The sequence below is a fragment of the Eretmochelys imbricata genome, chromosome 3 (assembly GCF_965152235.1).
Source record: "Eretmochelys imbricata isolate rEreImb1 chromosome 3, rEreImb1.hap1, whole genome shotgun sequence".
NCBI classification, from domain to species: Eukaryota; Metazoa; Chordata; order Testudines; family Cheloniidae; genus Eretmochelys; species Eretmochelys imbricata.
Genome location: NC_135574.1, coordinates 174,279,781 through 174,305,685, shown reverse-complemented (window position 1 = coordinate 174,305,685; position 25,905 = coordinate 174,279,781). Strand labels below are relative to the sequence as shown.

The 25,905-nt window shown below is 39.2% G+C and overlaps 1 protein-coding gene across 6 annotated transcripts in view; it reads left to right on the top strand.

The window, feature by feature from the left end:
• SRBD1 (S1 RNA binding domain 1) overlaps positions 1-25,905 on the top strand; it is a 229,834-nt gene that overhangs the window by 138,052 nt on the left and 65,877 nt on the right. For all 6 annotated transcript variants that reach the window (XM_077813865.1, XM_077813859.1, XM_077813861.1 and 3 more), the window contains one exon: positions 14,269-14,351. In XM_077813865.1, coding sequence (XP_077669991.1) covers positions 14,269-14,351 — 83 coding nt within the window. The remainder of the gene's footprint in view (positions 1-14,268; positions 14,352-25,905) is intronic.

Sequence of the window (25,905 nt, the reverse complement as noted above, 5' to 3'; positions counted from 1 at the left end):
AGAATACAGCCTTTTAAAATCTAGCTGACTCTTTTCTTGAGGTTTTTTTTTTTTTAAAAAAATCTATAATATATTTCCCTGCACTATGCAAACAGAGACATGGACAACATTAGCATTAAATGGCTAACTTTCAAGAGAACCACAGCATAATATAAGCGTCGTATTGAAAAAGAATCAGAGTATCTGATAAAACTACATTTGCTACTTTTTCCCTCTTGAATGCATCTTCCTCTTGTGATCTTGGATTTCTTTCGTTTGGTATTGGTGGACATCTGATAATATGGTGTCAAAGATAACTTTTTTTTAATTGTTATGTTACATCATGTTAGGTTTTCTGTATACAAAATAGAGTTTAGTACATTAAAAGAAGCTGACAGCTGCATGATGAAGTGTGACATTTATAGTTAAGATAAAACGTACTGCAGACATATTATGTGAGATAGCTGTGATCTTAACACAGTTTGCCACTTTAACATTTCTCTCAATACAAAGTAGATAGCAGTGGTAATTTTTTTGAAATACAGGGAGTAGACCTGTGTCTGCCCATGAGCTATATGAATGTAAAAAATATAAAATGGTGCATTTTAAAGGAGAATTCACTTTCACATCTTGTGTTTTATTAAGCACACTGATGGTACTGCTAAACAACCACTGCTTGTCTAAATTTATCTTTATTCTCACTCAGTTCTGACTTCCCACTTAAAAATGTAACACAGCTATCCTTACTGAAAATGTTTATTATTCATTTCTTATAAATGAATAAATGGATAAGTGTTCACTTAGCCAAAACACTACTACATTTGGCATTAATTGGCAATCTCAATAAGTGGGTCAAGAACTGAATTCTTGTTCTATCGGCCTTTGAACTTGTTGTTAAGATTATTAAGAACGTCGTGGCGAAGCTCTTTTGGTGTGGGATTTGGCTTGAGCATGATAGAAAATGAGCTATTATCTCTTCCAGTAGCCTCATATCCATCCAGAACAAGGGGTTGATGTGTGCCAAAATAGATCTCTGCAACCTGCACAGAAGAGGGTTGTGGGTAAATGAGGATATATGCTATACCCACCTCGGGGAGTTTATTCGGCTCTGTGGGGGTCCATAGGCAGATAAATGGTATCAAAAACTGCTAACAAGCCTAAAATGATCAGCATGGACTCCATTGCTGGAATCACTTGCTGAAGTGATCTGGTCTGTGCTACCATCAGTATGCAGAAGCCAGGCCACTTTATTGACTGTGGGGTTTGTTTGTTTTTTTTGTCAGGGAACACAGGCAGTGTAGTGTCTTTTCTCTTCTCGTTCCTGGCTGATATGGTAAGTTTTATGAGGGCATGTTGACTGAATCTCAGACTTGACAGGATGGAGGCGATCGTGGTGGGTTGGATGAAACATCTTGAGGGTATGATACGCCTCCTGTCTTTCCTCAGTATTGAATGGGTTCACATACCCTTTCATCAAGGTGTTTGCAATGTAGCGATGCTTCTGGATCCCTGAAATGTCAGATGCATTTTATAGTCAAATCACCTGTTTTCACCTGTTTTCAAGGTGATTGTGACTGTACTTCCTGTGTCTTTATTAGTTATTTATTCTCTTATGACCTTCAGAGTGGATTACTGAAATGCACTCCGTATGGGATTAACCTTGGGGGACACTTGGAAGCTAAACCTGAATGTTACTGTGTGTTTTCCTAGAAGAACTACAGATGCCATATTAAATCAATTTTCTGAGAAACCGTACTGGTTTCTTTCTTGTTTCTGGGTGTAATTTAGGTTGTTTACCCTGATCCACTGCTCTCTTCGTGGTTTAGGTCCTGGTTACCTGGGAGCCTGCCTCTCTGACCATGTACTGCTATTGCAACTAAAGGCATCTGAGGTTTTCTATCTGACCATCTCTAGATTTCAGTGTCTGGGGCTGGAGGTACAGCAACCTCAGAGGAGGGCTCTTGGCTCTGGAACTTCCTGATTCCGTTAGCCCATTAAAGTCAGAGTCTGTTGCCTTTAGGGCACCATGTAAGATCCATCTCACGTCTTTGATTTTGGCCTGAGGGGCTGATTTATAAAAGCGATAGATCATTTAACGAGGGATGGACATCTCCACTGTTGACACTGACCATCAAGTATTCTTTTGTTTGTGCATAAATAATACCATGTGATTGCACAGTGTCTCTGGTTTAACCCATTTTACACTTTTTACTATCTTCCAGTGCAATAATTTTTCTGCACAATCTGGAGTTCAGAAATGTGACTTGCATACTCCTTAGGCAAACCCCTAACCAAGCTTTCAAAATGGTGTCATCTCTTATAGTAGGTTTCCTTTGAATTTTATGGCTGGAATGGGCAGCTAAGCTTCGTGTTCTGGTAGTACTACTTAAAACCTGGTAAACTTCAAAATCAATAACACATAACACATCTACATCATGAAGCAGTGGCACATCAAGATGGCATACAAACTCAGTTTGTCGTTTTACTTTGTTATGAAGTACAACTATTTGGCTTACTGTGAAACAGGGATTTGTCTAGTTCCTGGACCGTGGAAAATCTTGTTAGCTACACACCACCCGGCATTGATTTTTTGGTGGTGGTTGTTTGGGGTGGGGGCACTGAGGAGAGGATGTATATTATGTTTGTCACAGATAAAAATGTCTATGCTGAGTGGTCCCTGACTGGCTGTGTAATATAGAAAGCAGTTGATCAAGTAGAATATTTGTTTCAGCTACTGTGCTTAACCAAAGGGGAGGAAACCCTGATGAAATTAACGTTTTATAATAACTTTAAGAAACAACAGTGCTGCTGAGTCCTGGAGATAAATTGTGGCATGAAGGTTGAGAGAGAGAGAATTGCTGCTGTGAAGTAAGATTATGTAGCAGCTCTGATTGTGTGTTGGGGAACGGTAATGCTAATTTAGGAATGCTTCAATTTCAGGATATTACATTTCATTTGAAGTTTTTATCGTACTGATAAAATGTCTTTCTTTGCAATCACTTTACTTCCTGATTTCTTAACAACTTAAAATCAAAATAAAGAATGTGGTGTGCTCCATTGCACCAATTTATGCAAGTAATATAGACAAGCCATAGTATGAAGATTTCTTTAGACATGGGTAGGATAGGAAAGGGCACTTACCGTTTACAGACAAGGACATCTATACTACCCCCTGTCAGAAGATATCACCATACTAAAGCTTGTCTGTACTACTTAGTGTAGTGAAGCACTAAGTTAACGTTACGCTTAGTACAATGAAAAACTTTTTAATGTTGTATTTACCTGCTTAAGCAAGATCAGTGCATTTTGATTTCCATATTACAGTGCATAAAAGAAACACCCATCTTTGTCTCAGCCTGTCAGGGCTTGGGATCCTGTGTTTGACTTCATAGTTGTGTCTCCCAGTTAGCAGGAGAGTGAGCTGCCAATATGTAAATAAGCTAAAGTTACATTTTGCACAGGCATTCCATACCAAGAGGGTGAAAATGTGTGTTGTATTCTATTTGCAGATATGATATTGAAAAGGCACTGCTTTAAAGAATGATTTCTGAGGATAAAGAGTGTCTCGGAGAGCAAAAGGTCAGCTAACGCAGCTTGGCTTAGCATTGTCAAATCCCATCTGCTTGTCTTCTCTCCACAGGGCAGAATACATTGGATTATTGTACGCTCAAAGTTCAGCAAACCATTTGCACTTTCCCTTGCAAGAGAAAACCTTATAGGCTTGTTGGGACTTTGAGACTGTCATGCTACAGGGGCTAGTACCCTTGGGTGCTGTTAAAGATAGAGATGTACAGTTCAGAGCTGTCATAGTGCCCAACAAATGGAAGGTAAAGATAGGAGACAATATAATTTCTTCTGACTTTATCTTGAGGAAAGTAAAACCTTTTGATGCTTAGATGTGTGGGACATAGTGCCTTGATGTCTACTTGAGCTAATTTCTTCATTTTCTTAAAAGAGCACCACTCCCCTTCGGCTTCTGAAAAGAGGTCATTTTTCAAAAACTTTATCATACAAAAGTCTTATGGTTAAACCTTCCACAATGCTTTAGAGTCTGTAAATAGCAATGGCGGCTCACAGAGAGCAGGTGTGAGTTACACAGGTTTAGAGACATAGAATAAGGGGAAATAAACTGTATATATTATAAACTATTTTGACTTAAGTACACAGCATCAGCTGTTTTTGGAGCGTATGAAAGTAATTATAATGCAGAACAAAATAAAATTGTATTGTATTGCCTCTTGCATGCAAACTATATTATCAAGAAGATTTATAGAGTTTAATAATCCACTTGATTATAGTAGAGTTGGAGAAAATACATGATATCTTTTTCCATCTGAAATTTGACATAAGTTGGAGGGTCTTTGGGCAGGGAGGTTCAAGAAAGCTGCTCCTGATGTCAGGAATTCCACACTGTAGAGGGACACAGAGGCGATCCAATTTAGATGAGCAGAGGTGGAAGGTAAGGAGGTAGAGCTGCACTTCCCTAGCATTAGCTGAAGCATGGCTGTTGGAGGTTTATATAAATAAAATTGAACTTGATTCTGCAGTGAGTGGGAATCCTAAGAATTATACCTATAATGCACACACATTCTACTTCAATACTGAGCAATATGATACAGTGTTTGTTTGAAATGCCCTACAGTATTTTCATTATATGAAGAAGCTTGTAGGAATATAAGGGTTTTTTTAATTGCTATTGAATGGCTTTGTGCTTTTTAGTGGGAATGACTATTTGAGACAATATGACAAATGGATTCATTTGATCTGCAACTTTAGATACAGAGTGTTTGTCAGTCTTTACTTCCTTGTCACTGTGGATGAAATCCCATATTGTTGGGCTTTGTGCAGGCATGGTTGTGTGTGAAAGGAGATGGCAATAATTCCCAAGGTTCCAGGCATGGCTGTAGGGCTCCAGTATAACCCCCGCCCCCCAAGGTTTGCACTGGCATTATTAGCCTTTGAGCAGAGGACCTTAGCTGTTTTGAGCAGCATAGTCAGGAGCCCACTTGTATGTCAGCCTGTCTGTTCTGCCCATGGTGCCTCCATAGCCTCACCACTGGACTTAAAAGGAGCAGGGCCCTGCACCATTCTGCCTGGGCTAGGTGAATATTGCCTTGTCTGCTTGTTGTTTGGCTCAGCATTTCCATCAATGCGAGATATTTCTGTATGTTCCTCTCATCAGCAACATGCCATGTTGTTGTAGGCTACCTTTGTGGCTGAATGGACACCTATATATATTTTTTTAATGGTATGGTGCTCAGGTTTAACTTAAAGTGCCTGTCTTCTACCTTGTTGGCATTTGTTTCGGAGCATGCCTACGCGTTTCTCATATCCCTGAGTGACTCAGAATTTAGTAGGCCACTTCCACTGGCCCTTTCCTTTTGGGCTGTGTTTTTCATGGGATAATCCCATCACACCCTTCAGTCATCTGGGAATGCTGGAAATGGCCTTCTGCAAAAGTGCAGCGTTACTGCAGACTGTTGCAAAACAAGCTTCCACTAGTGTGAAGGAATCAAGGAAGTAGCATCCTTCCCTTCCTGCACATACTTCTCCCCCTGGAGGCTCTCTCTCTCATTTCTGTGATGTTTCCAGCCCTTGCTAGCTGAATGAGCAAGAGAGGCAAGGCTACTCTTGAACTTGGGTTTTGTATGTGGCAGTGTGCTATACTATTCACTGAACCCTCAAGACTACTTACTGTTTCTTAATATATAGCATAAGACACTCTGGTCACCTGGAAAAGATTAATAGTTTATTGTTGACATCAGCTAATAACTTTCTTAAGTACACAACATTATGAAAATTTTACTTTTTAGTAATAATGGTAATAAATTAATGCTGGCGTGATGCAATTAAAATTAATGCCAGTTTAATTGTAAAATATACACTGGCAATTTTTTTCTTTTAAGTTGCCTGTTTGAACAGATGAGGGAAGAAAAACCTTTTTGAATTAGAACCATCTAATGAGACTCTTCAAGGAATGAGTAACAGTCAGTCATGTCAGGCTTCAATTAAAAAAAACCCAGCCAATGCTGTTTCATCGCCATCTCACCCTGAATAAAAATGGTGATATCTTATAAAATATCAATTCAGAAATGCATAATACTCAGGCAGAGGAAGTTTGTTTATTGAATGTCTATTTCTGAGTAAAATGTTACTTTCCAATAAGTCCTATTTTATTTTTCACTCTTAATTTGTGTAAGGATTTATTGTTTTTTATATAGAAATTATATGTAAGCATTTTTTTAAAATTTTTTTTCATTCATGATGTCTTTAGAGATTTCTGTATTGTGTTAGAAGATTGTCATTCATTATTTCATTAATCTTAAGAAAATAATAGGTTATCAGTTTGATGGAGTTAAAACTAAACTAAAATATAACTTTTTAAAACAAAAACCTGCCAGCTTGCCACCAAAGAATTTTGGATGAGATACAGCTGTTACATATTTAAAGTTACATATTTAAAACCCACTGAGAATATATATTAGAATTCAAAACTGTGTCACAAATCCTGGCCTACTTGGAAAGAATGCTTAATGAAAAGACTACTGTACATTTTACTGTATCCCTTACTAAGAGGGTGAAATTCAGGTCAACAGGATAGAAAGCTTCTAGGACTCAGGAAACCTGCAAAATCGATCACTGAGTAAACATTATTGCAGATCCTTATGAAGAGTAACTGATCTTGAACATAATAATAAGCTTTATAAAAAAGATTTAAATATGTTAGAATGTTCCTATACCTATCATTGGGTGATATATTGGTAGTAATTACTGATGAAATTGCTGGTTGGTCTTTTAATTATCTTAGTATCTTTTAAATTGAGTTCACATTTAAAATTTTAATCTAGGTTTAAAACTAAGAAAGTTGATTTATTTTTATTTTTTTGGTTACTTGGATGTTTTTGTAGTAGCATGTTTCACCAAGAACAAAATACTGAGGTTTTAAAATAAAAATACAGAATGTTCTCATTTATGACAAAATTTAAGTTGAAAACAATCATAGCCTAATAGTTTGTGGTTGCCATACATTTATTGATATAGGCACTTCTAAAAACCCATTGCCTTTGCATCTGGAAGCCTCATATTCTATAACAACTTAAACAAATGTTCCCACTCATAGAGGATGGCCAAATCATCATAGTTATTGCCTGGGACACATTTTTAGCCCTATATAAAGACACATGTTTAAAGGAATGTAATCAACCTAAAACTCCCATTTCTGGCTGAAAATGTTTTATTTCTTATTATTACAAGCAATGCTTATGGTCACTGAAAATGAAAGAAATCAGAGAGAAATAGTTTTCTCCCTCTCGCAGTTTGTGTTCTCTTAGTGTATTTGGCAGTACTCTGTGTACAGTCAGTTTCATGGCTTCCCCATCTATAGTCAGTCAGTTTCCCTGTTGTCTGTGTGGATCTTGCACAGCAACTCAGGAAAGAAAATAATAAAAACCACAAAATAAGTAAAACCACAAAAATTGGCAAGTAGGTACAGAGGCAGGTATACTGGCCATGAAACTTCTTTTAGTTGTTTTTCTTTTGAAATTGACTAGATTCTTGTTGGTGTGCCTTTAAACAGGGTGCATTTATGCCACTCCTTGTATGCCATCATATTCTAATTCTGGCTGGCAACGAGGGGAGGCAGGTAGCATAATTAAGGGCCCTCAGTGAAGAATGTCCCACCACTGACTTTTCTTGGACCTGACAGCTGAAACATCCCAGTCACTGTTAACTGCCATAATGGAAAAATATAGCTTTCTTCTACTCTCAGAGCCAAATCCTTCAATTTTCACTCAATAGAGTTTTTTCCTGAAATACTTGAAGATTTGGCTGAGTAGTAGGAAGTGAAAGTTATCACATTTCTGATCTATGGGAACAATACATATTGCTTGCGATGGCAAATATTAGCAAAAAGGAAGTTTTAGGGAATGTGAGGCCTGGATAAAAGAAGTTAAAACATTGCCTTTAATTTGGTCTAAAGATGGGAATTGTCAGAAGGTGAACTCTCCTCATGTGTCTTTGTGTAACTGGATGATAAAGGATTATTTTAATGCCTTGTGGACCTAGAGGTGAGGTGATACGATTAGCCTGAGTTGTGCAAGCAGCTACTGTGCAAGCTTTTTCCCCACAGCATTGTCAGTGCACCTCAGTGTAGACTGGCAAAAATGCTAAACTATGTGGTGGGTGAGTCACGTCAAATATCCAGTAAGTAGTGGATTGAGACCATGAGACTGTTGTTACATCACCATCTTGCAAAGTGCTATAAGATATCTGAATAATAAGATAGCATTTCAACATCTATATCTTCTCTGTATCTTATCTCAGACATTCAGAGGTGAAAAGGATGTACGTTAAACCCAGTGTGCAACCTAGCCCCTCTTCTCCCCTTAAGCTCTTAAATTTTATATTGCTTTCCTGCATGGCAGCAGAATATATTACTGTAAGTTCAAATGTTGCAATGAATATTTTATTCATAACTGGCAACTTTGAAGATGTCTTGCATCAGCCTGTATTCAGTTCGTGTGATTATATTTTCTGATGAATGAAAAACAGCGCAATGTTGAAGTTACAATGCTATTTAAAATCAAAGAGTAAAAAGGTTTCATGTTTTATTTCAAAAAGTTTTCTTCACATAGTTTTACTTCAGTTAGACCAGTGGTTCCCAAAGTTTAACAACCCGTGAACCCCTTTCACTAAAATTTCAAGTCTCTTGAACCCCTCTCCTAAAAATGAATATTTCCATGGATTTTCTCCCTTACCTCAGCATAAATGATAAAAGCAGTGATCTTGGAAATATAAAATTTGTTTTTATGACATGCTTGTTTATTATTATTTATCATTACAGTATTTTTATTACATTATGCAAACAGCAACAGTCTTCCAAGATCTCCCTTTTGTCGCTTGTATCACTTCTGATTAAGCCTGTTATTAGACAAGGCTCCTATCAGAGGTGCCAGTAGAAAAAAGGAGTGCGGGGGCACCTCCAGAAAAGTTGGGGGGCCCACGGAAAAAAGGGGAGGGATCCATGGGGGGGGTATAGTGATGCAGGGATGGCATGTGACACTCGTCGCTCCCCCATACTGGCGCCTCTGGCTCCTATGTTTCATCAAGGAGTTTCAGATGGGAAACAGCATCAAGGTATTTAAGAAGCCAACTCAAAGAGTTCCTCCTACACAAGCATTCAGGTCTTGAGCACTCCAGGCAAACAACACACGTTACAACAAAGCTTAAACTTGTTCTTCATAATAATTTAAAAACAACCTAGCAGCCTATTTAATTTTAAAAACAGCAAAAAATATCTACTTCCCTTTCCATTTTGTAAAAGAAGTCGTGAAGTTTAAATCTCCTCAGTGTGACAGATATGCTTGCTTTGATCTGCTTAGCTCTTGGAAGTCCCCAAGGCTCCAGGCTGCTGGCTTCGTGCTGCCCAGGGTCCCTGTGGACAGCTCTGTCTGCCATTAGGGAATTTTTTCCCAAGAACCCCCCATAACATTTCATGAACCCCCAGGGGTTCACGAACCCCAGTTTGGGAACCACTGAGTTAGACTAATGTATTTTAACAATGGTATTTCAAATCTCCTGTTTGACCTGGCTGACATTTTAAGAGAAAATTGATTTATTTTATTTTATTTTGCTGCATGTCCATCAGAGAGTGTCATTTATATTTTCTGAGCAAAAATGAAATATCCTTTAGTAACTTCAGATATGGAGAATGAGTCGCCATATAAGTGTTCTAAAAATGCATGGTTTTTATTCACTCCTAGAATGCACACGTAAAACCGCTTCATCATTGCTGGTAATTAAACTATACTGCTTCATATTTTTTTAAAATAAAGTTTGTGATTTGCTTTTGTATGGGGAATGAGACTCCCCTCCCCCAACTGCTTCTGTTTTACCTTCTGTGGCCCTGGTGGTCCATATGGGCAGACCTTGCACCCATGGAAAGCCCTGTTGACTTTGCAGAGTCCGCACGTGTGGATTGGATTGCAGGATTGGGGCCTTAAATTGCTGCCCCCCTTAAAGGATCAGTGTCATGGAAATCCATTACTCTGACATCTGTATATAGACACTTTAGACACAATTCTTGTGTTTGGGTAGGAGAGTCAGTACATGCCACGTGAGGGTGTGGGTCTTCATACACTTTTCATAGTATACCTTCTATTTTATTTCTCAGTTAGAAAAATTCTGGGGAAGAGCTGAGGCTTTCATGGAGATTTTCACAATTCTATGCTATTGTGGCATTAGGCATTGTGTCCCCTCCATTTTCTTCTTCAGGCTGTATAATCTATAGGTTGGTCTTTGTCCTCCACTTTTCCCATGATTCCCACAAAGGCCCCAATCCAGGAAAACACTTAAGCATCTATGTAACTTTTAAGCATGTGAATAGTTTCTTTGATTCCCACGTATGGATGTGCTTAAGTGCTTTGTTGGATCAGGGCCTACCTCCAGGGCAGAAACCCTGCAGAGACATGCTAGTACTATTATCAGCCAAGCTTTTATAAAAATGAAGATTCCAAGATTTATAAAATGAGGTTAAAATTGGGTCCTGGGACAAATTTTAAAAAAACTCTTGTCCTTCCTCTAGCTGCGACTATCCTGTGTCCATTTGTTTATTTTATATAGGTATAATTAGATGAATGATAGACCGTGGCAAATTTTTGCTCTCAGATTATTTGCTCTCTAAAAGCACACTCATGCAAATTTATTCCATATTGATTAGTTTTTCTGTGGTTGGGAAACACTTATATTGAACAGTTGTCTAGAAATTGAGCAGTCTTCCTTAAACTTGACGTGTTGAAAGACTTACACTATATCGATGTGTGTACACAATAGTATAAAATAGTTAAAAGTAAATCTTTTCTATTTTGCAACAAAGTCATTTTGATTTTTGTTATTTTTTAGTTTTTATGCTCCGGTGAAGCTCTACTAACTTTAAAGCCTGTTAGTGATCTGTATGTAGCACAGGCACTTCAGTTGGTAATTATATGAGTGATTATTATAGGAAAGCATTTCTGTTGTAATCTAGAGCACTTGCACTGATTAACCTTTTGTGATTTTGACAAGAGCCTTTGAATTCATATGTGAGAGTCTTTGAATTCACAAATTCTGGGGTAGAGAAGCAGGCAGATCAGATGTCACCAGTATTGAGCTTTCTAAGTCTACCCTGGAAGCTGCCATTTTCAGCTTATGTTAAAACTATAATAATAAAGGATGTGAAAAGTATTACATGACCGAGCAGTGAACTTAATGTTAACTGTACATCTTATTTTTTATCAAAGGGCGGGTGATACAAATCTTTGAAAGTGAAGTACCTGATGCACATTCAGTTGGTATATTTTGTGTCTGTGGTTTTGAGGAGTCTTCCATAAAAGGGAAACAAGTAGGCATTAAGTTTGCTATATTGGCTTTAAGCATCATTGTGTAATAAAGTTCTTTTCAGAAACTTCATGAATTATTTGTCAGCCTAAAATAATGGTAGTTGCCATTTAAAGATGTGTGTAAAATTTTTTGTGCTCCTGTAAACTGTTAATTTGAACATTCACATAATTCACTGTTTTTCTATTATGCCAGTAAATGTACCATTGGAGAAAAAAGATATTAATGACCCAAATATAATTTTAAGCCATAGCTCTTGGAGTGTGCCCAGATCAGCTGTGGACAGCTTCTGGGGTGGCTTATAAAAGACCCCAGCCTTCTCCTGTCCTGCCTTCCTTCTCCTCTTTTTACATCCACAGCAGGTGAAGCACCCACAGCCTCTCCGAGGGCTGTCCTTCAAACCCTCTGCCATGTGATACCACAGCTGAAATCTACTCTTGTACCGTTTTCCCACCACCCCCTTTGATCTTTGCTTCAATCACCAGTCTTCCTCCTCCTCCTCCTCCTTCCTGTGTCTATCAGGCTCTTTCTGTTCATTCATCTTCTCTTCCCTCCCTTCCTACCCTGTTACCCCACCACCCTGACCCTCATCCACCAAAAAGAGACCACGGATTTTATCCTGACCATTTGCTTGTATCTCTTTCCCCCCCCCCCCTCCCGCCCCCGCCTTTTGTTTCTTTGTCTGTTTAGTTTGTCACCTCTTTGGGACAAGAAGTATCGATTTCTATGTATTTGTACAGTGCTTAGCAGAATAACCAGCTGTCCCCAATTGGGGCCCTGAGACCCCATCTGAGTAAAAATAACAGTCATTACATTATAACAAATTCGTTAATTTGTCATAAAAACAAAAACCCTAGTTTGAAAATATTTTCTAGGTTTATATTATTACAATCTTTTTGGTTTCACAATGGAAAACAAAATATATTTGCTTCCTTATGGCAAGTACGCTACAGGATTTATTTATAACCACAAATCAGGACTGATTCTCTAGTGCATTAAACTGCTTTGTGCTGCGCTGGTGGTGCAGCTTAATACCAGCTTACCTGGCTCCTGAAGGGTCTACTTTGCATCGAGCGAATCTTTGGTGGTTGTGACTACTATATGACCCACCTCTTGGCTGTTGGCACAGGGAGCGTGTCCGGAGCCTCCCTGTGACCCAGTGATCCCTGACTGTCAGACCAGCCTCTTGGTGGGGATGGAGGGAAAGGCGCTAGTCACCATTGTAAATTCAGCCTTCATGGCCTGTAGAGGGCTTCAGATGCAGACAGGCCTGTTTACTGATCACTGCACATGATGACTGGCTGATACCCATTTAACTAACATGCTGAGTCCTACTAGGCAATTCTGTTCAGCCTTTCATTTCTTCAAATTCTCTGTGTATTATGGTTGGCCCCCTGATGAATGATTTTGATATTTTATCAGGAGGTGCTTTGCTGTGTCTGACTGGCTCATTGTCTGGTTCTGCATAGTGTACTATCAGGAACCATGGGGTTTAGTCTTGAGAAGGAATTTTGTGCTGGTGACTCACCCAATTCCAGCCTCCCATAGGTAGGTTTTCCCTACATGCATATTTCTGCCATTCTTGAAGGCCCGGATCTGCACTTTGATATCCATGGAACATCTTGCATCTTGGTATTCCACGTCACGATTTCTGTAGCTAGGCAGGGACAACTTACCAACAAGGGATAGTACAGGGGAGCAGCTAAATCAAGCAACCTATCTCCTCTGAGCAGTCATGCTGGGGAGAAGAGGGAGCTTACACATTTTAACATCATCGGGCTAGACTTTTCTGTTTGCTGTGGATGTGAGGGAGCAATGCCTGTTTAGTTAACCCAAGAGTCAGATTTTGCAAGTAGATGCCAACCCTGAGAGCTCAGTATGTGAGGGGCTGGCTTCAACAACAACTCTTAGGTTCCAGCAATGGACCAGGTGTCCAGGTTACATATGGATAGAGGTTGTGTTTGGTAAGATCTTCCTGGGTACAATTAGTTATTTCATAAAAGTGGCAGCCAGTTTTGTCCTCTGTATATCTCTTTGATTTTTGCAGCCTGGCATTCTCAATCAAGAATCTGTACTAAATCAAATTAACTGACATGCTAGGTAAAATTTTCGAGAGCACCAAAGTTCCAGGTTCAGCCTAATCTAATTGAAAGTCAGTGGGGCTTGGACTGTTAAGTGACTTAGGCTCTTTTGAAAATACTCTGGGTGGTTTTTAGGTTGACAGTTGCTCTATAAACATATCCTGATACTGATACCCAGTACATTTTCAAAGTGTTCATTTAGAATTTAATTAATAGATAATTCAACTTCAGATGTACAGGGTACAATGAGACTTTTATGTTGTGGAGAACTAACGTAACAAATCAGAGTTAAATTTTCACTTTATGAGAAATATCTACAAACATCAATAATGTCATTTAAATTTCTACAACTCAGATTCAGAAGAAATTTCAGAATTTAGTTACAGAAAACGTCATAGTCTCATTTTTAGTATGAAATCATTGTAACATAAAAATAAACTTTTCATCTGTATATGTAATTATCTCAGACTAATTGAAACTGGATTCAAAAGCCAGCTAGCTAATAGGCCTATGAAAATGAACATTGAGATGCAGCGGTATGTGTTCATTTTAGGCCTTTGAATTATTAAAAATAAAAGTTCAGTAAGTATAGATTTCCGCTTATATTTCTAACAGTGAGGAAAAGATTGAGGAAAAAAATGTGTCTTGATGATAACTTTGTGGTGCTTTCATTTGTAATAAAACATTTGATCTCAGTTAAGGCATTCACATGGATTTTTTCCAGGCAAAAAAAGAGAGATTAAATATCTACAACATTGAAAAATACCAACAAAAGTAATTATGCAGTGCTGCTCTTTACATAAAACCACAGTTGTTTTCTACTTCTATTTTTCAGTTTCCATAGCTAGACGTGTACAAGACCCATTAGCTGAGCTAGTGAAAATTGAGCCCAAGCACATTGGAGTTGGAATGTATCAGGTAAGATAATGCAGATCATTTAATCTAGTAATTCAACATGATATAGTGCAACACAAAAACACTGCTTTGTAATTAAGTGTCAACTAGTTATGTGTCTACTTTAAAATATTTGTGTAGAATTGGTGGTTTGGTACTCAATATTTATGTCGTATGGGATTTTTTTATTTTCTGACTTTAACAATTGTGATTTAGATTTAGAAATGGCTATAGCCAGATTTATAATCTGTTTAAAACATCAGATCAAACTGGTAACCTGATCTGTAATGATGTGATCTCTTTCACATCATTACAGCAGTGGGTTTTTATTTCCTTTTATAAAATAGTATGAGATATTGATCCTCCATTTAGAAGCCATTGGTTGGCACCATTATATACATTCTTTCTTCCCTCAGTGTTTGTAATAAAAACATTGATTTCAGATTTTCTTTCATTTCCTAAAGCTGAACTGGAAAATGTTTGACAATTCTCATAGAGTTTTGTGGTTTTCTTGAGGTTATTGGGGGGTGGGGAGGGACAATAGTTTTAAATAGTTTTAAAATCTTTAATGTTATTGAGAAGTAGTTTAGTGGCTGTCATTTTATTGCATCTGCATGTCTGTCTTACACAGACACATACTGTAAATGCTACATATAATACAAATAAATAAGTATAGCCCTTAATTGAGGAAACCACTTAAGCACTTGTTTAAATCCCAGTGACTTGAATAGAGAAATGCCAAAAGTGTAAGGAAAGTTAAACACGTGCTTAAGTGCTCTCTTAAACAGAGGTGCTTTCATGAATCCAGAAGATGAAGCAGAAGTAAAAGCTGAAAGGTTAGAAGAAATAAAACATACTGTATTTCACAATATAGTCCAGAGGTCACGTAGCTATACATCCAGGTAAGTTCATGAATGTCAACGGAGTGGAATTGTGGTCACGGGATAACGGTCTCCTGTGTGGTTTAAAGTGCTGTGTCAAAGCCAAATCTTCAGTAAAAAGATAATGTCCGCACCATGTGACTGAGCAGGGCTGGCAAACCCTGGCAGAAATCTGGGGAGGTAAGCGACTTCCCATGCACTGCCCACTGCGTGAACCTGAGAACAGTACCCCTCAGGGACTAGGTGGCAGGGAAGAGACCTGCCGGGAAGAAGCCTGGGGAAAAACAGTAGCAGCTAATTTAGGGAGTTAAAGGGAGCAGTGCATCACTGCTGTTCACAGAGTCCCTGGGTTGGCGCCCAGAGTAGTGAGCGGACCTGGGTCCCGCCTCTGAGGAAGTGGCCTAAGCCATGAGATGAGGATAAGAAATATGTATCCAGTGACATGTATTATTGCAAAAGACTTTTGGTCAACATTTCTAGTGAAGGTTGCTCACTTGCCATTGTTGAGTAGCTGCATTCTGAAGGCCACAGGCTAGTGAACTGATATTAATTAAATTGGAAAAGATGGGGATCAGTATGAAAATTGAAAGGTGGATAAGGAATTGGTTAAAGGAGAGACTACAGCAGGTCATACTGAAAGGTGAACTGTCAGGCTGGAGGGAGGTGACCAGTGGAGTTCCTCAGTGATTGGTTTTGGGACCAATCTTATTTAATCTTTTTATTACTGACCTTGGCACAAAAAGTGGGTGTGTGCTAATAAAGTTTGTGGATGATACAAAGCTGGGAGGTATTGGTAATTTAGAGAAGGATCGGGATATCATACAGGAGGATCTGGATGACCTTGTAAACTGGAGTAATAGTAATAGGATGAAATTTAATAGTGAGAAGTGTAAGGTCATGCATTTAGGGATTAATAACAAGAATTTTAGTTATAAGCTCAAGACGCATCAATTCGAAGTAACGGAGGAGGAGAAGGACCTTGGAGTATTGGTTGACCACAGGATGACTATGAGCCGCCAATGTGATATGGCCGTGAAAAAAGCTAATGCGGTCTTGGGATGCATCAGGCGAGGTATTTCCAGCAGAGATAAGGAGGTGTTAGTACCGTTATACAAGGCACTGGTGAGACCTCACCTGGAATACTGTGTGCAGTTCTGGTCTCCCATGTTTAAGAAGGATGAATTCAAACTGGAACAGGTACGGAGAAGGACTACTAGGATGATCCGAGGAATAGAAAACCTGTCTTATGAAAGGAGACTCAAGGAGCTTGGCTTGTTTAACCTACCCAATAGAAGGCTGAGGGGAGATATGATTGCTCTCTATAAATATATCAGAGGGATAAATACTGGAGAGGGAGAGGAATTATTTAAGCTCAGTACCAATGTGGACACAAGAACAAATGGATATAAACTGGCCATCAGGAAGTTTAGAGTTGAAATTAGATGAAGGTTTCTAACCATCAGAGGAGTGAAGTTCTGGAACAGCCTTCCAAGGGAAGCAGTGGGGGCAAAAGACCTATCTGGCTTCAAGATTAAACTTGATAAGTTTATAGGGGAGAAGGTATGAAGGGATAACATGATTTTGGCAATTAATTAATCTTTAACTGTTCATGGTAAATAGGCCCAATGGCCTGTGATGGAATGTTAAATGGGGTGGGATCTGAGTTACTACAGAGAATTCTTTCCTGGGTATCTGGCTGGTGAATCTACATGCTCAGGGTTCAGCTGATCGCCATATTTGGAGTTGGGAAGGAATTTTCCTCCAGGGCAGATTGGCAGAGGCCCTGGGGGTTTTTCGCCTTCCTCTGTAGCATGGGGCACGGGTCACTTGCTGGAGGATTCTCTGCACCTTGAAGTCTTTAAACCATGATTTGAGGACTTCAATAGCTCAGACATAGGTGAGAGATTTATTGCAGGAGTGGGTGGGTGAGATTCAGTGGCCTGCATTGTGCAGGAGGTCAGACTAGATGATCATAATGGTCCCTTCTGACCTTACTATCTATGAATCTTACTAATTGGAGAACAAGTTAAAAACTACTTTTATAGCTAAAGTGTACTATAATTCTAGGAATCACTGGGATCCTGATTGATTGTTTTTTTAATGTAATAAATATAGTAAAGCTCCTTCTTGTGAATTGGTTGGTTGATATCAATTCTGTTCGTTATAATCTTACATGAAGTGCAAATTAAAAGCATCCATTTCTTATGCAATGTAAAGTTTCTTTCCGATAGTTGCTTTATTTTTGCTGTTGATTAATAGGAAAAGAAGTTTAGTAATCCTATTTAAATAAGTGTGCATGTTCACCTGCACTTTTGATACTGTGCCTTATTGGTTTAAAGAGATGAATTGATCATTCTATGATGATGTATCATGTAAGATGTATATAAATGTCATTTGAATCCATTATAAAATTCTAAAAACTATGCCTCAAGGCGATGTGACCTAAAAGTGTGTGTACACTGTCAACTTGGAAAATCACAGTTCATCTTAAAATGTTGTTTCAATTATTGTTGTAAGTAACCTTAGGAGGAGAAGGTACTTTTCCTCTTTTTAATTTTGCTGTGTGCATTGGACAGCACTTAGTGGATAGTAAGCTTCATGGAGTTGCTGGCCTCAGTTGCATTTCTGTGGTGCACTGCTCTCTGAGGATCCCATCTGCACACTCACCCAAGGCTCTTCAAGAAGGTGCTTATAATTACAGCAGCAGCAAAGCAGGTGTTTGCGCAGGGAGAAAGGAGAAGGGCTGATGTGCAGCATGTTTTGTTTTGTTGCTCTTGGGACCATCTAAAGACCCTTAAACACAGTAAAAGAGTAAATACTCTTTTTATTTGTTTAAATAAAAAGTCAGACTATACTACTAGAGACTTGAAGGTGGCTATATTAGAAAAAATTGCAATTCTAAAAAAAGTCAAATTGACAGCATGTGGTAAATTTAAACATGAGGTGAATTTATAGATCTCACATCACAGCACCTAAAAGATATCTGCTACCACCATCATAAATGTTGTGCAGTAAGCCCACTGCAGTACTTCTGAAGATTTAAAATCTTAGCTTGTGTTCTAAATGCTTATTTAAAACTTTAGAAGAAGGGGATTTCAAAATAGCAACTGCAGTTCAGGCAGGACACTGCAAGTTTTTCCACTGGTCCTTTGCATTTAAGTCACACTGTGGTGCAAATAATACTTTTAGATACATAAACCTCCTGTCAGAAGATTTTAAGTGAAAATATCAGCCCATAAGCTATAAGATGCTTGTTCATTGGAAAAAAAGGAATTTTGAGTTACTTGAGCATACTGTGACACTTTTGAAAACAAATTGTACTACCATGTTTCAAAGTTTTGCTGTCCTTTGGGCAACAGAACTCTTTGAGGGGGGAGAGAATATTAAGCTATTATGACTTGTCTTCCTTTGGTGAAAAGTTATTTGTTTACATCTTAGCAGTTAGAGATGGAAAAACATCTATTGGATCATTGAGTGATGTAGGATATAGTCCCTCAATAAAGAATGTATCAGATGCAGAACTGACTCTTATCCGAAATAATTTTAAGGGTTATTTCATATTTGCCTGTTCTTTTACTAATTTCTAGGATGAAATATAACAGCATATGTAAAGGTAATGGACTTCTGACAAAACACATTATTTTATTCACCCACTATACCAATAAATCTATAATAGACTCTCTATATGACCACACTCCAAAATGAGCTCTCTAGTGTGTCCAGAAAGTTAACAAATCCAAGGTTTTATTCCCTTGGCATGGAGGAAGAACAGCTGCTAGAGGAGGGAGATCATAGATGAAAGTTAAGAATTTTCATGCACATTTTTCAAAATTGAGAATATTAGCAGGTTGGTCCCTCAGTGTGATTTCCAGGGGCAGGCCAACCCTAGGCCCAAGCTTATGCAGGTGTGCCACACCACTGTGTCACTCTGCTTTTTTTTCACCCGTTCCTCCACTAATTGGCTGGCTGTTTTTGTTTGCTTGTTTTTTGTTTTGCTCAGCCACTTGTGGTGGTGTGGCAAAAATGTGTTCTGCCTATGGCCAACCCTGGAGATTTCTCCCAGTTAAATCCTGACCAAGGCTTCCTTATCTGGGTGCCTAAATTTAGAGTTCTAAGCCCATGGTTAGGTTCCTAAATCTGAGCACGATTTTTAAAAATGCTGAGGACTCAGTAACTCCCACTGAAGAGAAAGGGAGTTGCTAGATATTAATACCTTTAAAACAATCAGGCTACTCATACAGGCATAATCAATGTATGGCACACCGTGAAGAACAAATCCACACTGTAGGGCATAGGTAATTCAGACTCTGAAGATGATGAATTTCCTCACTTAAGCAGATTCTGTGTCTGATGAGTAGTCACTTTCCGACCACTTTCCTCTCAGAGATGTCCTAGCAAAAATTTTCAAGCTCTATCTCCAAAATTAGGCCCACATATTTTGTGAATACTACTCATGTATCTGTATTATTGATGGAGCTGGTAGCACCACCTATCATTAAGGTTGTCCAACACTTTCCATTATAAAACCCTAATTTCAGTTGCATATAACTTTGCAAAACTTTAGAAATTTGGGCTGAAATTTTACTTGCCCGACTTTCTGCCTTAGGCTGAATTGTTTGGGGAAACTGTAGCCAGAACAGTACATATGTTTTTGAGAAGGAGGCTAAAGAAAGGTATGTTTTGCAATGTTAAAACCATTATTGCAGCCTTCTCTCTGAAATGCTCTAATGTCCATATACTTTGTAGCAGGAACTTGTAATTAGGTAGTGAGGGACCTTTGTGTCAAGGCTGTCTTTGTGAAAATCTTCCCAACTTTAGCCAAGTTATAAGCCACTGAAAATTTGCAGTTTTCATGTGCTCAGTAGAGACTTGCTAGAGCTTTACAGCAAAAAATATGTGAAAATTGTACCCTCACTGAACACGCTCTCAAACCTCTCTCAGATTCTCCTGCTTACCAAACTGCACATATATGCTCCCCACATGGTGACTGAGCATGCTCCAACCCAGGGCTGTGGGACTCAGGACTTTCCTAGCTCTCAGCTGCTCTGGGATGGGATGGGGCTGGGCACCAGAACTGAAAGCAGTGAGCCTGTTTCTCCTCTGTTCCTGATGACTCCCCAGCTGGCACCCAGGCAACCTGGAAGGGGAAAGCACCTGGTTTGAATGCAGAGGGACAAAAGCTGAAGCAGGGAGGAGGGGAAAGGAGTAGATTGGGACAAGGAGTCCGGAGAGACTGGGACTGTTTGGGCAAGGAGACTGGGAGTGGGAGCATGGGGTGTGGGAAGAGGAGGCTGGGACTGTTTGGACAAGGAGGTTAGGACTAGGCTGACAGAGGAAGACTGGGCCTAGGAGGCAGTGAGTGAAATGGTGTGGGGGCAACTGAGATCAGACAAGAGGCTGTAGACCAGGTGAGCAAAGAGATTGGGGAAAGGAGCCACAGTGGGGACTAAGATTGCACAAGGAGCCCAGGGAAAGAGACTGGGATTGGGAGCCAGTCAGGACGGGGCGGGAGGTAGACAGATGGAATGAGGAGTCAGCAGTAGGGAAATGGGACTGGCTGGACAAGGAGACTGGGGCTGGGATGAGAAGAGTTAGAATCCAGAGGGTGAGAGGTAAGTTCTTGAAAAGGCATTAAGTGATCCATGTATTACTTAAGATATCATCTGTGTCTATAGAAAATAGATTGTTGAGACCAGTTGTTGGCAAAGGCAACCTATTAAATCGCCACCTAACAAGGACCAGCAAGAAGAGAACAAGAAGAAAGAGGCTTTACAGCTACAAACTGGGTTGTTTGACGACAAAGTCTTTAAGCATATGCTTACTGTATTTGCTTTGAGACAAGTTTCATTTTACTGAGCTATGAATCCTTCTCTTTTTACACCATCCAAAGGTGATGTGGCTCAGAAGGTGTTTATCTAAAATTAAAGGAAAATGGCAGGGATTTGACCCAATAATGTAGATCGGTGGGGGCTAAACACAATAGCATTAAGTGGTGAATAGGGAAAGGTAGGCACCATCTGTCCACATAGTTTCAGCTATTCCTCTATCTGCCTGATGACCAGGTGTGAATGAAAGGTGAGCTTTAAGAACAAGGTCTCCAAGTAGCCAGCCCTTATTTCATCTGTTGACACTGTGGTGCTCTCTTATATTAATTGCCAGGAGGGTACCAAAGCAGAATGTTAGACAGGCAAGTGTTTTCTTAGAATAGACAGAGAAAAGGAAAAATCTCACAGCCATAACAGCAACTTACCTGGCATGACCCCTGTTTGCAGGCAGACTGCTTAGTTGTCAAACCATAAGTTCTGGGGGGTGGTCTCTGAACAAGATGTACTCAATTTCAGTTTGCATGATCTGCAAGAGACCTTAAGTGGATAATTTTGTACCTCCACAGAAAGGCAAGCTGCCAAAATTCTGCACCAGATTCAGAGCTTCCTGTATGCTGGTAACGGATGCATTTCACACCAGCTGGCCAGTGGCCCTTACATATGCCTTTCCTCTTCTTTCTGCTTCTCCTAAAGATCCTATGAACAGTGAAGACAGATGGAGGAATGTTTCTTCTTGTAATTTCTGAGTGGCCTGGCATGCCATTGTACGTGGTACTCAGCTGACAATTCCATCACCTATGCTCCCCATTCTCATGCCCCAACTTATAGATCTGTTGTTTCAAAGCCAGTTCATTGCACTTCCCCTGAAAACATATTAAAGGCTGACATGATTCTGGACATTTGTCTCCCTTCTAAACTTGTCGTCTGATAGGGAAAGGGCTTGGCATTCCTGAGATGTCATTAGACCTACACTCCTACCTTGAATTAATAGTCTGACTGCATTTATCCTATATTTGGACTGCTTCTAGTTCATTTGTTGCTAAATGGACTGGATCATGCACCTGTGACATTCCCCAGGGTATAACCTGGACTGCTGAACTGCTATGTCCCCTCGCTCTATAGCCAGAGGTGCCTTTTACACGCTTTGCTGTGAACAGCCACTGTTCCCAGTTCTGCTCATACACAGCCACTAGCATGTAAAAGCACTCCCAGCTGAATATAAAATTGCTCTCCAAACCACTCATGAATTACATACAGGGCAACACCCGCATATTCCTAGCCCCAGCCTTCTACCCCAGAAACATGTGTCTTGTACTGTTCAGTACCTCCCTGGACAGTACAAGCTCATAGTAAGTTTGTTATTTCAACAAGGCAAAATGATTGTGCACTAGCTTTGTTGCCTCAAGTGAACTTTTCCAAACACTTGAATCCAAACACGAAGTGGGTTAGATAAAACAATAGAACAAGTTTATTAACAACAATAAGGCTGATTTTAAATGAATACAGGTGATAAGGCATAAAGTCAGAATTGGTTACAAAAGAAATAAAAAGATAAAATTGCAAGCTAATCCCTAAATTTTATCAAGCAAGTGAACCTAAAAGCAAAAAGGTTTGTCTCACTAAAAGCTGCAGTACATTTCACAGTCTGTCTCCTTCCAGCCTGTGACCCATGGCTTAGACCTGTGCTCAGGTCTCTCCACTGTCTAAGTCTCTCCACTAGTCAGCTGCAATGTTGGTTCAAGGTTCTAGTCTTCAAAGCAATGAGCGGATGAAGCGCCGGTTACATTTAAAACTGAATTTTGATCTGCGGCCATTGAACAGTTTTAAGGGTTTAAAAATCCTTTCATAATATAATCCTTGTGTTCCACACTACAACATCTTTCCTGTTTAGCATATTTGGAAAGTTATCTCTTATACATGAACATTCCATAAGAATGTATAATTCTCAAACCTGCAAAAGGAGAGCATGCTTGATTCCAGATGTAACTGGAAATTTTGCGTCAAATAAAATTTGCGAATGATGTTCTTAGCAGGTTCCTTAAGGGAAAATAGTTGAGCTAATTCCTGTTGTAGTTCCCATGTATTGCTGGAGGGTCGTGATCAAATGAGGGTTTTATGAAGCATAATTGGAATGCCTAATAGTAAGAGTTTAAAATATGGTAATGCTGTTTCTTCCCCTCTTGTCCTCTTCTCCTCCCATTTTTCCTCTGATTTTATTGATTTTGCATTTTAATATTTATCTAAGACCTTTACCATTCCAAATGAAATTGGATATCATACAGTCTAGCTTGTTTTAAAATACAGTTTGACATAGAGAGAGATTTGGGACCATTTTTTTGAAACTTAAGGGAGCACTGTTTCACTAAGATTTGCTTCCTCTTTAATTGGTAGTGGGAGATATATTCTCCAATGTCCTGTCCAAATTATTGTCATATGGCTGTTGACCTATTTTTAAAATCTCTGGATCCAGTCTTATATAACTTAGTGACTACAGTAAGTAGTTCCATTGAAGCTACGGCAGGTTCTCAGTTGGTTGCCTTCTGGAAAGTGGGAGGTCTTCTCTTTCCCCTGGAAGATGGATGGATGATTTTCTTTCCCATTTGTTCTCTTTGCCTACGGACTTTGTGCTCAGTCACTAGGGACTCAGATAGCCATGCAGGCACCTCTCAACACTGATCCTTGTTCATATGTCTTTTCTCCCTCTGGCCCTAGGCCTGAAAGATAGGGAGGGTCAGAAGAGACAGAAATGTGCAGGTTGTACTGGGAGAGTGGCTCATTGCCCTTTCCTATAAGTGTATGGAATTGCACACAGCAATTTCTTTTTAAATAAAATCCCAAACCAGACACAGCAGCAGTGTTGCCACCTGTTTCTGTGGCTCTCCAGTGGTGACTCTAGTAATAGTGCGTGTGTTTGAAGGGTTCATTGTACTGGCTACTAAGTGAACTTCAGGTTTTTGGCTAAATAGCGTCACCTAGAATTTCACCACTGTTTTAAATTCCTTCGTGAAAGCTTTTGGTGCGAGACAGATTGATTAGAGCTTCAATGCTTACAATATGTAGACATTAAATACAGGTTGGAGGTATTTAGAAGGTTGATTCTGAAAAGACATGACTAGAAAGTCTACTATAAATGTGTAAGGTATTTGCCAAAAATTCAGACTTTATTTTAGGTTCCTGTGTTTAAATCATTAATAATTTCCATACACATTTCCTATCCTTGTGTTTTCATTAGTAGTATAGAGTGAAGTGAATTGCTTGATACTTTGCATCTGAAAAGCCACATTTTTCTCTGTGTTGAGGACTTTTATTACATTTATTTATTGTGGATTAATTGGATCATAGGATATTTGGATAGTAAGGTTCAATAGAGGAGCTTGGATGTCATAAGAGAATCACTCTCAAAGAGTTTTTGAGATGTGATATGCAAATGAGTGATTTTTAAATCTCCGAGGCATGACTATGTCATAACAACCTTAACCTCCACATTTGCTTTATTACTTTTTTTAAAACAAATCTGTAAGGGGGTGCTATGTGTATTTTTGTGATGAAGGAAATGAGATGGCTTATTTATTATGTGGAAAGTGCTTTCAACTAAGAACTGAGTGATTCACTGAAATGTTGTGGAAATGCACAGTTCAGCAGGAATGAGTGTTCTATGGTTTGATTTCAGCTTTTAACACTCAAGTGTGCAGCTTGTCTATTAAATGGTTATTCATTTCCCCTCTCTAAATTAATAGACAAGTATATGTACCATCAAGATTATTGGGCATGGAATGGATCACTCATGTTCAGAGTGTTGTTTTTATGATTTAATTGTGTTGTCCTAAGTCTTGATTGAAAGGGCTATCTGAAGAGAATGCATGCCAAAAACCTAGAGGTCTAAGGATACCAATGCTCCATATTGTAAGTACTTCTCATCAGTCATACATTTATTAGAAGGATGTGTGCAACATGACTTCCCTTTTGCAAGTCATATCTAAAGGCAGGACATAAAAATAAATATTATAATGTATGCCTTAGGTTAAACCATTAAAGATGTGACAGTCTAGTGAAATGCTAGAACCATATGATACTATGAGAGAAACTTTATAGCACAGCATTTAAAGAAACTTCCCTGCCTACAGTCCACATGGTCCACTTTGCAGGGTTCAGTGCCCTTGTTGTATACCAGCAATCTGCAACCCAAAGGCCAGAAAGGTTGTTATTCCTCAGCTTCTGCCATATTTAGTGTCATCTTTGATTATATGAAACCGCTCAAAGCTGAGAGAAAAGAACATATGAGCAGGGCATAGTGAATGGCATTTCACAAGATATGCTTTGTTTGACCCCCTTCCCACTAAGGAAAATTGAAGCCTGTCCCACCAATAGTGTCTGCCTTAAAAGAATCAAAGTACCTTTACTCTCAGTGTCAAGCATAGCCAAGTGTTTTCCTGGATGAAAATTACATTGGCAAAGAACACTTCCATAGATTACTAGAAGGAATAATAACCCTAAAATTCATGTGAGAGGCAAGCCGGAAATAATCCTCTAAGTTTATTGGGCACAAAATCTTTTGGAAGTGGGAGATTGTGGTGTGATCTAACTGCTCTTGGCCATTGGAGGCAGGAAAAACCCAGGTCATGTTAATAGGCAGAAGGCACTTGACTAGTGTGGGAAGGGGTGGATTTTATTCAGGCATCACAGCATCAAATCATGGAATCCTGTGTATTGAAGATTGAGGAAGACTTTTAGGTTGTATAATCTATCCATTTGCTAGTTGCAGGTTTGTTAACTAAATCATATGGTGGGAAAGGCATGAGCTCTGTGAGAAAAGCAGGCAAAGATCCTACAAGTTCCTGGTTGGCAAACTTTTGCTGGGGAGTTGTATGCTCT